Source organism: Rosa chinensis, chromosome 5, assembly GCF_002994745.2.
Source record: "Rosa chinensis cultivar Old Blush chromosome 5, RchiOBHm-V2, whole genome shotgun sequence".
Taxonomy (NCBI): Eukaryota; Viridiplantae; Streptophyta; class Magnoliopsida; order Rosales; family Rosaceae; genus Rosa; species Rosa chinensis.
The window spans coordinates 21,085,063-21,097,179 of record NC_037092.1 but is presented as its reverse complement, the minus strand read 5'-3'; the positions used below and the strand labels follow the sequence as shown (position 1 = coordinate 21,097,179).

The window sequence follows — 12,117 nt, the reverse complement described above, 5'->3', positions numbered from 1 at the left end:
CAAGAGATTGTTAAAAACTCAGTTTTTCCGAGATATTTTAATGTGTGCTGCTTGAGCCCGCTTAATTTTTTTGCTATTAGAAGAATTTTTATTTTACATTTGGCTGTCGCATTTTGGTGAATAGCTAATTTCAAGCATTTTTATGTGTCTGTGGGCTGAAAGTCTAAGCTGACATTAGAGGAAGTTGAGGGGCACACAGCTCTAAGGTTTAAGAAATTGAAAGGTAGAAAGGATATAAAAGAAAGATTAAGAATATTAATTTTTGATCTTACAGTCCAAATTAGATATGTTCTTTTAATTAGTTATTAAAAGCTCAAGACTTTTCTGAAGTGGTTTGATTATTGAATGGGATGCAATTGCTAGCAAGGCCTCTGCAGACATTAGTGATTTAGTGGTAGTTTGATCAATAGTTCTCCATAGTTTCCTTCTTCTTCTTTTTTTGGACAAATTTTTTGATATTGATCTACAATTCTCGATACTTTCCTATGGAGTGGTATGGACATGCCCTTTTGTGGATATAAGCTGTAGACCTATGTACTAGAAATAGGAAAAAAAAAACAACAAATTTGTGGTTTGCAATGTTTTGACATGCATTCTTGTATGATCTTACACTTCTAGCTGTCTGCAAGGAAAAAGCTCAGCATTGAAATATGAATATGGCATTGACATCGTGCTTCCTCATACTATAGTAGTGATTTAATTAGAAGTGATTTAGTAATTTTGTCTCTTCTTTCTGTTTACCTTTTGGGAGCTCAAATACTTGGTAAATATGATAGGCCAGCTGTGGTGTGACTATCCCTTTTGGACTGAAGATGGCATGTTCTTATTGCGGGATTGCAGCATATGTGAATGCCCAGAAAACGAATTTCCAGAACCTTTTAAAAGGCCCTTGCAGCTGTGGTGTGACTGTCCCTTTTGGACTGAAGATGGCATGTTCCTATTGCGGGATTGCAGCATATGTGAATGCCCAGAAAAAGAATTTCCAGAACCTTTTAAAAGGCGCTTGCACCGTGGCCTTACATCTGACAGTTTGGTTTGTCAAGAGGAAAAGCTTCAGGGTTCTGTTGACCGCACGTTAGACAGTAGAGTTTTCAGAGGCTGGATTGATACAGATAACCCTTGGATAATTGATGATGAGAATGATAATGGTAGTTACTTAATATAACTCTTGCATTTTGTGCTCCGCAGTCTGAAGTTCTGTAATTTAGTCTTTTATTGTTGTTTGTTGGAATCTGGAGTATGTGCATTGGCATTTTGGATCAGAATTCAAAAAGTCGTTATTTATGATATATTTTGGAAATTGCATGCTACATTTTAAGAGATATCAGAAAGTAATGAAGATAAATTGGCTTACATCCAATTCTATAGAAGTCATGAGTTCATAATAGGCTTACAATTTCAACCAAATTGTTTATTCATCGCTTTCATGAGTTCATCCCACAATTTGGTTGAAATTAGGTTCATGATTTATGGCATATATATATAGTAGATGAATCTTGAATGTAGAAATTCTCCTCAGCCATTGTTTCTTGTTCATTTATTTCAATTTTGATACATGCTCTTTCTTGTTGTAGGAAAATGAATATTTGTACTAATATTGAATGGAGATTGACTCTTAAGTTCTTATCTGCAGGTGAGATGACATATGTGAACCTTCTACTAAACCCTGAACGTTACACTGGCTACGCAGGTCCATCGGCTAGAAGGATATGGGATGCTGTTTACTCTGAAAATTGCCCAAAATGTGTGTTTAATATTCTGTTAGATCACTATTTGTGACAATTTGACTGCTTGTAGCCTTTTATCATTAAAATGCTATATCTTTGTTTCATATTGAGTATACCTGCTTCAAAGCTCGAATGTGTATCAATGATGTTTATAATTTTGTTATACCAAATTTTTAATTCATTGTTGTTTGTTTGCTCTTCTGCAGATTCAACTCAGGACATTTGCCAGGAGCAAGGAGTATTATACAAACTAATATCTGGTCTTCACTCCTCCATTTCAATTCACATAGCTGCTGATTATCTTCTGGACAAGATCACAAATCTGGTTCTCCTTCTGCCTCATATCATGTGACTATTTTTCTTTGTCCATTTCATTTTTTTTTTAAGTCCAGTTAAGTGGCAACTATAAAGTTTTTGCAGATTTCTGCCAAATTAATAATCCATAATATAGGCATTGTTCATTCTTCAGTAATGACTTGGTTTGATGATGACACTTCTTCGGATTAGAATGTGAAGAGATGGACTTTCCAAATCAAAGCCTAACGTTGAACTCAAAAGTCTTATATATACAAATGTAGTTGCAGACATTGATATCTTTGATGCTTGATTTTAGGAGGATTTGCTGGAATTGGAGATGGTGAAGGAGAAGAATGTGAAGAGATGGGTTTTAGTGGGTGCTGTGGTTGTGGTCTTATTAGCCATAGCTCTCACCTGTACCAGAGATTTTAATTCTAAACTCAACCTTTCTCTGTTTTTCAAGAATCCCAGTTCCTGCCAGTGTCCTCAGGTGAGATTTGGATGGGTGGATGTGCATGTAGTTGAGTTCATTGTCATGGTTTCTTTTGTTGATTTTTGAATTATTTTTGTGTGAGTGTAGGATTCAAAGAAATGCAGTGGCATTGTTGAGGACTGCTGTTGTGATTATGAAACTGTGGACAGTGTTAATGCAGAAGTGTTACATCCTCTGCTACAAGAGATTGTTAAAACTCCCTTTTTTCTATATTTTAAGGTGTGCTGCTTGAGCCCTCTTGATGTTTTTGCTATTACTGGGTTTGATTCACATTTGACTATCTAATTCTTACGGTGAAGAGCTATTTTAAGCATTTCAAGGGGTTAATGATACTAGTCACATGAATTCTGTATCTTTGACTCGTTCTTATGTGTATGTATGCTTGCATTAGAGATTTGAGGGCCACATAATGATTAATCACCTCGTATACCCAGTACTGGTTTGAATGGAATACACTGGTTAGAGAGGGCTCAGTAGACGGTAGTGGTAATTGGATTCATTGAAATTCTTGACAGCATTGTGTAAAGTGGTATGACTTTTTTGCGTAAAAGTTGTAGACTTGTGTATTCGAAATAGGCAAGCACCTTCTACATTTCCTGTGATTTGCCTTACTTATCCCAGATTTTTACATGGTGTTCTGGTATAATCAGACATTTCTAGCTGTCATTAACAAAAATGAAATTCAGAATTGATATGTGAATATGTGAACTTTCTATTGACATTGTGCTTCCTAATATTATAGTAGTGCTTTAGTAATATTGTCATTCTTGTGTTCACCTTGTGGGAGCTTTTGTACTTGGTTCATTTGATAGGCCAAGCTGTGGTGTGACTGTCCCTTCTGGACTGAAGATGGTATGTGCCTCCTGCATGACTGCAGCGTCTGCGAATGCCCAGAAAATGAATTTCCGGAACCTTTCAAGAGGCCCTTTCACCGTGGCCTTCCATCTGATAGTTTGGTTTGTCAAGATGATAAGCTGCAGGGGTCTGTTGACCGCACTCTAGACAGTAGAGCTTTCAGAGGCTGGATTGAGACAGATATCCCTTGTACAAATGATGATGAGACTGATAATGGTAATTCACTGAATATTATCTTTGATCTTATGCTTCCTAGTATTAACTGTGATTTAGTCCTTAATAAAGATTTTATTTGTTGGAAGCTGTAGTACACGCACTGGAATTTTAGATGCGAAAGTCATTATTTATAATTTAGTGTGGAATGCATGTGCTATATTATGAGAGACATCAGAAACCAGTGAAGACAATAGGCTTGCATTTTAATTGACAGAACTCAATTTTTTGCATCTTCCCATTTATTGAATGTAGGTCATGGTTTATGGTATATGTAGCAAACAAATTTTGAATGTAAAATTGCCTCAGTCTTTGTTCTGTGTTCATAGTAAAAGGTTGATTTTTAATCATGTTGTTCAGAGATTGACTCTGTTAACTTCTGATCTGCAGATGAGATGACCTACGTGAACCTTCTACTGAACCCTGAACGTTACACTGGCTACACTGGTCCATCAGCAAGAAGGATATGAGATGCTGTTTTTTCTGAAAATTGCCCAAAATGTGAGTCAAAACTTTTGGTAGATCTTTTTGGAAAAATTGGATCCTTAGTCTGCTTGCTATATGAGTATATTCTATCATTAAATTGTTGGATATTGCTTCGTTCTTGTATAGCCAATCAACTTCAGTGAAGGTGATGATACAACTTTATGGAGGGAAGGCTAGGTTGAGTATATCAAAATGACATATGGCCTGCTTGGAAACTGTATTAGTGTTGTTTCTTTTGCTCTTCTGCAGATTCATCTCAGGACATTTGCCAGGAGCAAAGAGTATTGTACAAATTAATATCAGGTCTTCACTCGTCAATTTCAATCCACATAGCTGCTGATTATCTTCTGGACAAGATTACCAATCTGGTTCTCCTTCTGCCTCATATCATGTGACTATTTTTCTTTTCCGTGCTGATTTTCATCTCATTTGTCCAGTTGAGGCGTTATCAGCATAACTATCAACTTATTTGTTATCCATAACACATGCATTGTTCATTCTTCTATAATCTTCTGTGGTTTCAAAATTGAAAATTCATAGGATTTCAGAAACTTTTCTATAATGAGAAAAAAAGTACTTTATAACAACTAAAAGAATTTATGTCACTGTCTCTGGTCAATATGAGCTGTATATGACCTTTGAACATATTTCAGTGGGGTCAAAACATGGAACTGATGCATGATCGCGTTTTAAAATATCCAGATCGTGTTCAGAATTTGTACTTCGCATTCCTCTTTGTTCTCCAGGCAGTGACAAAAGTAAGCATTTTCTTCTATCCTTTCTGCATTGGTACCGCATAATCAATTTTCTTATTGTCCCACATTGTACTAAACTACTAATCATTGATGGCTTAACATCTTGTAGGCTGCAGATTACTTAGAGCAGGCTGAGTATGATACAGGTAATCATGAGGAAGACCTGAGAACACAGTCTTTGATGAGGCAGCTACTTTACAATCCTAAACTCCAAGCTGCATGTCCCTTACCGTTTGATGAAGCAAAGCTCTGGAAGGGTCAGAGTGGACCACAATTGAAGCAACAAATTCAAAAGAAATTCAGAAACATCAGGTTTGTTTGTGAGAAGTTGCTTCAGTAATTAATATTTTATGTTGAACTAAACATTGATCACCGTCTTGTCATTCAGAGTTGTAAAGTAAAAATTTCATCCTCAAATTTCAGTGCATTAATGGATTGTGTGGGATGTGAGAAATGTCGGCTCTGGGGAAAGCTTCAAGTTCTTGGTCTTGGTACTGCATTGAAGATCCTCTTTTCTGTTGATGGTAAAAATCATCAAGATCAACCTGTAAGTTCTTGCAGCTCTCTTATCAAACTGATCTCGCAACAAAGGTTTTCTTATTTATCTACATATCCATTTGTCAGTTATGCCTTGTGAAGCTGCCGAACCATTTGTTTGAGTTGCCTTCTTTAACAAGTTCTTTAGAGTAGGTGAACTTGAACCATCTCTTTCTCTCATTTTTCTTTGCATATGCAGCTGCAGCTGCAACGAAATGAAGTGATAGCTCTCGTAAATCTGCTAAATCGACTCTCTGAATCTGTCAAATATGCTTGTCAAAGCGGATATTCAATCAAGAAAGTAGTGGAAGGAGGACGTGTTGCTGAACCTATTTCTATACAAAACAATCAGTACATTACAAAGAATATGGGAGGCGGTGATCCCGATCACGCTTAGGTATATCACTATTGGCATTTTACATTGCCACCAATCGTTGGCCTTCTGGTTCTGGCTATAGGCATGTATAACACTGTTGCTTACTAATGAATGGTATTTTTTTGCAGGTTAGGGATGTTAACACTGTAACTATAGAGCATACTGCACACGTAGTCACTGACTGGAGTATGTCTATGATCGTTCATTTAATATCAGATGAAATCATGGAACAACTTTTTAGAGTCATATAGATAACAAGCTTCAACCACACACTCTTAAATCCATGCATGTATTTTTTGGACCCATGCACAAACTGCTGGAATAATGTCAAGCAGCCAATTAACATTTTTTAAGGCCAGTTGAACGAATTTGTAGACGGGTTCCTAAATCTTGGCGGCTTTTCGTTATGATTATATTAGTGTTGTTGATTACACATCAGAATGAATTCCGGAGAACGTGGTTAATAAATAAACTGAACTCGGTGAATTTTCTTAGTTTTATTTGATCGAGTTCATGAACAAAGCTCAAGAACAAACCAAAGCTGAAATTAAAGAACGAACCAAAGCTGGAGTTGGCATGGCAATCAGAGATGCAATACCAAAGGTGAAATTATTGGGAAGTTACTTTCAGATGCAACTCAAACTTCAATACTGACAGCAATAATTACTTTGACCAAAAAGAGAATATACCACGGAATCTCGCGCCTTCGGAGTCCGAACTTTTTTCACGAAGTGCATCCCTGGGCTTCGAGCAGGCTTGAAATAAACCTGGGCCCAAACCAAACATCATTAAAGCTATTCCAGCAGCTACTGTCAGAGGACCAGGCCAGGGCGATTTGATTGAGGTGTTTGATTTGTTTAGCCCTGCTGTTGTGCCCTGCCAAAATGCGAAAAGCATTCCGTAAAGGGAAACAATAATGGACCAACTACTTTGGAGAGTCTGGAGCCCAAGCATGGCCCAGATTCTCGGATAAGAACCAGGCTTGAGAGCAGGAACGAGTTAACGTTCAATGTAAAAAACCATTTGAAATTTGTATTGTCTTGTAAAATTATCTTTCCGTCGTCTCCATATCCTCCGGGCGGGGCGAGACCGGCCGCGAATGTAACTGTTGCTATAAGTGTCGCTATCAGTAGATTAACATCAGATTTCGCATTTTCTGGTTTGCCAGCAACTGCCGATGTGCCGGAGTCTTTGTCATCCGGATGCGACTCGAATTTCTTGAAATCACGACTGATTTGTTCTTGGAATGATGGCACCCCAAAGGAGCGCCCCGGATGACTACTCTCAGTGCTCATTTCCTACACGACGTATGTAGAGAAAGTATATCAAAATGTATGAAATATATTAATTATATACTAGTCTGCAAACAGGAAAACTTATTTTAAAAAAAAAAAAAACGCTTGAAAGTTAGGAACTAGGAAGTTATATGATAAGTGAAAAAGTAGTAAAAAACTAAATTTTATGTAAAGAAATAAAGACTAGTTATATTCATACCTCCAATATTTAAACCTCCTCTCTCAATTTTTACACACAAACTTTCAAATATACTCTTAATTTTATTTCTCCTTTTGTCTCACCTAACTCACAAATCACAATAATATATAGATTGAAGATGGCCCTTCAAAAAAAAAAAATTAATAGATTGAAGATGGAGGTTTCAGAATTCAGACAGATACTTGGTGCCTCACAAACTAGAGCTACGTACCTCCATCCATGTGTATAAATATATTTATGTCCAACACTCATGTTCTTGAAAATTTGAACATTTTGTAAAACAAAGATGTCCTATACATTGATATCAAATATGGAGTGTAAAAAAAAATAAACAGTTCCTTTTTGTTCCTATAAGACACATGAATTGAAACCATAGAACTTTGATCGGTCCAATGACAAGCAAATAAGTTTTAAAAGTTCCAAGTGTTTACAAAGCCTACAACTCAATTTTATAAACTAATGTCATAACTCATAACATGAAAATTGGAAATCTTTCAAACATTTTCAAATTTATGTTTATGCATATTAGAATATGCACGTAGGTCTCCTTATAAACTAAAATGTGTTGCGCCTAAAGTCGGGAGATATGGACCTAAAGTCATATGGCGATCTAGATGCTCTATAAGGAAACTTCGAATTTGGTACTTCAATCTCCTCGCCGCAGAGAGAGAGAGAGAGAGCATAAAGCCTGTTTCACAAACTTTACCTGCTCGTTCACTTTGTTAGCCATATTCTCCTCCAAAACCTGAGGCAACACAAAAAGATGCACATTACTAAGCTCATCAAACCTTCATTCTTGTTTTCTCAATTAGATATATACTTCATCATTTGGTAAATTCATATTTTTCCTATAGAAAAATGTCTTGGTCGGAAAACCGTCATCTCTTCTAACATTTTAGATAAAATATAATGCAGATGATGATGCTGAGAAGTTTTATAGGTTACTGCCATCCAGTACTGTAGGGCTCTCTTACCACTTTTTATTTAATTAATTACAGTGTCACACGTATCAAAAATTAATCCTTACTAGTTTGTATCGTCCCAGTATGACCGAGCTTCCTTTTCCCAGTATGACTGAGCTTCCCTCTTCTCCCACTTTGACTGAGATTCCTTCTTCTCCATCTTGTTCGGCTTTGTTATTGGGTGACAAGTAGGGATGGCAATGGGGCGGGTTGGGGATGGAGATCACAATACCATCCCCATCCCCGGGGTCATTCACTACCTCCATCCCCGCCCCAATCCCCAATAAAAATATATTGGGGATTCCCCGTCCCCATCCCCACTGGGGACTAAGCCTCCAAACCCGCCCCAAATCCCCAATAAGAAGTTAATAAATAAAATAATTTTTTCTCATATTGCCTTTTTTAAAATCAAAATCTACAACAAATAAATTTAAAACATGATTAAATTCATAAATCATAATTCAGTGAGTTCGAAAGTCAAAACACCATTAAAGTAAAAGTGTAGCCATTAAAGTAAAGTAGTAAATATATATATATATATATATATATATATATTTATGATTTATATTATAAAAATAAATTAAAATATATATAAATTAAATATATGTATATATTATTGGGGCGGGTTTGGGGATGGGAATCACAATACCATCCCCACCCCATCCCCAATCTTAAATAGCGGGGATTGGGGATCCCCATCCCCATTCCCCATTTGTCCCCGAATTCTCCCCCCATTAGGGGCGGGTATCCAATGAAGCTCCGCCCCGCTGGGGATTTTTGCCATCCCTAGTGACAAGTTTGGATCTTCCCTTTTCCGGTTGCACAGAGCTGAAGCTGTCTACAAAAACTTCAATGTCAATGCCAAAGTAAATATTGGGAGTTGATGGGAGTGGAGATGTGATATGCAATAAGGTCTAGCTTCGATCTGACACATTGGCCACGGATCTGAGAGGTATAAAATACCACTATCAATTCCAATTAGTCATATAAGTAATAGTGCACTGGGATATGAATATTTGAAGGGTAATGTTATAGACACAATTCTCTGCAATCTTTCTGGGAGTATTTAAAAATAATAAATGCTGGTTAATTTTTGTAAAATATGACAGTTAATTGGGAGTGACAACAACATCCCACATAGTATCTTCATATTGTCTGAGTTTAACACCTGTACCTGTATTTTGGTATCTTCACCAAGAAAATTGTCAAAAGAGAATCCCTTATGAAGAGAAGTATTGTCGACTCCACAGTCCCGTTTCAGCATTCTTGTAATTTCATGCTTTTGACCCATGACAGCTAGATGCAAAGGGGTATATCCTTCTTTATCTGCTTGATCTATAAGTCTCGGAAGCTCGGGTAGCTCCAGTATGTACTTCACAACATCACTTTGTGCACCTAAAACTGCGACATGAAGAATCGTTTGGTCTTTGGCATTGAGGCACTCATAAGTATCAGGCTGATATTGAATCAGTTTCTTCATTACTTCGATGTGGCCTTTATATGCTGCGACATGAAGAGCTGTCATTCCACATTTGTCCGAGATATAGGAAGTACTAGACTTGTCTGATTCCATCAACCATGTAACGGCTTTATCGTTCCCTCTAAATGCTGCGTAGTGTAAGGGTGTCCACCCAAGTTCATCAGCTTTTTTGATCATATCAGGATATTTGAACACCATGATCTTCACAATCTCTGACATAAGTATAGGTTATTCAATAATATATAATTTGGATATCATATAGTTGCTGAAATATATATATATATATATATATATATATATATATATATTTCTTAGGTATAGATATCTTTACCTAAGCTTATGGAACGGATTTCAAGTTTTTGGCCACTTTTTGATCACATATTCTCATCTTAACTGTTCAGTTTTTAGGTCTTAATGTATAGATCACTTCTGCAAATTTTCAGCCAAATTGATGATCGTTAAGGCATTCAAAACTACAATTTACACGAACGAACCGAATCTGTCCAACAGGAACCGTTCGTGTTCATTGTAGGCTCCGGCCACATCGACGAGTGGCGGGTGTTGCTGGACGGATCATGGTGTTGCTGAACCGTTCGTGCCAACCACCCATCCTGCACACCTGCGCCGCCCCCGAGAGGAAAGAAAAGTCGTACACGACCCGGAAGGAGGAAGCAGAAGCCAGAAACGGAGCCCCGAGACCCCATGATCCGTCCAGCAACATCAGCCACTCGTTGATGATAGAATGTATTTAGATTAAGTAGATGGAATACATTTGAAGTTGATTTAAAATAACTATGTGCAAGTAGTCATTTGAAACCGATTTGTTTTCTTATACTTTTTCCAACTCAAATCTTGCAATAGTCTACAAAAGCAATCAGTCTTTACATTTTAACAAAATATCTAGTGTTAATTGATGAAATCACTCCATCCAAATTGAACCTAAGTCTTGGGCCTAGGAAGCCTTTGAGTTCCCCTTGACAAAGTCAAAAAAAAAAAAAATGAAATCACTCCATCCAAACTGAACCCAAGTCTTTCATTTCAAAAAAGAAAAAAGAATAAAACACTACGTTCTTGGCCATCTCTGTTTCCTAGGGCAGCAAAATCAACATCTGAGGCAAAAATAGTTTTCTTGAAACTTTCAGTAACATCGTGTCATCAGGAATTCAGGATACCGCATGGAACTATAATTGTTAGCAAACGCATAACAAGTGTTTCCTAGGGCAGCAAAATCAACATCTGAGGCAAAAATAGTTTTCTCTGTTTCCTAGGGCAGCAAAATCAACATTTGAGGCAAAAATAGTTTTCTTGAAACTTTCAGTAACATCGTGTCATCAGGAATTCAGGATACCGCATGGAACTATAATTGTTAGCAAACGCATAACAAGTGTCATATGAAGTGTCATTAGCGCTTCTAGCTAGTTATTGTGCATTCCTTTGCACTTTTCCTTGGAATAATTTTTTTTTTTTTTTAAAGGGGTTTGGAACCCAGCCTAGCTGGGAGGCTCAGCCCCACGCCCAGTTCCATTTATATTTCCTTGGAATAATTAATATTTCCAAACTTTGAAAATTCAGGTATCTTATATGTTATTTGTACCAAAAAAGGTATGGTATATGTTACCTTCAGAGCCTTGGTATGTATAAGTTACGGCTGCATGTAAGGCTGTAACACCATTGATTCCTTGGAAAGAAGGTCTTATTGAAGGCTCCTCCAAAATGTCACCAGCAATGTTAGAAAAACCCTTGCAGATCGCCAAGAACAATGGCGACTCCTTTTTGCTATTAGTAGAACAACACAATTCAGGATCCGCTTTTATCAACAAAATCACCACTTGACGATGACCATATCGGGCAGCAACATGCAATGCCGTATGCTTTTCCAAGTTGGTCTTCCGCAGTAACTTTTTATAAGATTCAGCATATGTTGTTCCCCTTTCCTGATCGCCAACTCTCTGAACATGTAGCATTTTTGCACGATCAATAAGGAAGTCCACCAATTCAACGCATCCTACTCTTGCAGCAATGTGCAAGGGGGTATCACCCATCTTGTTGATGTTCCAAAGCAGCGGAGAGCCTTTCTCAAAGGAAGGGACGCCTTTGAAGAAATTGATCTGCTTGAATTCAGCTGCAAGGTGAAGAATGTTGTTGCCCTTTGGGGTTTTTTGACTGAGAAGATCAGTCGATACATCACCATCTCTAATTCTTTGCAAGAAACCAACATCACCACAAGTTGCCGCCCTATACATAGAAGGATCCATCCGGCACTCTCTCTCTTTCAATCGAAAGAAATAGCACATAGAATGATCCATCCAGCTCTCTCTCTCTCTCTCTCTCTCTCTCTCTCAATCGAAATAAATACCTCTCTTGTAGTCTTGTAGTGGAGAGGAAACGAATACCTTTCTTGTAGTGGAGAGGGAAATGAATACCTTTCTTGTAGTGGAGTGG

The 12,117-nt window shown here is 37.4% G+C and overlaps 1 protein-coding gene and 1 pseudogene across 1 annotated transcript; one reads left to right on the top strand and one right to left on the bottom strand.

Annotated features, from left to right (window-relative positions):
- Nucleotides 1-6,117, top strand: LOC112201367 (annotated as a pseudogene).
- Nucleotides 6,118-6,134: 17 nt separating this feature from the next.
- LOC112203404 (ankyrin-3) lies at nucleotides 6,135-12,117 on the bottom strand. Its single transcript, XM_024344377.2, has 4 exons — nucleotides 11,294-12,117; nucleotides 9,370-9,887; nucleotides 7,940-7,978; nucleotides 6,135-7,037 (listed from the first exon to the last, which is right to left on the bottom strand). The coding sequence occupies exons 1-4, from the start codon at nucleotides 11,979-11,981 to the stop codon at nucleotides 6,597-6,599; spliced, it is 1,686 nt and encodes a 561-aa protein (XP_024200145.1). The 5' UTR covers nucleotides 11,982-12,117; the 3' UTR covers nucleotides 6,135-6,596.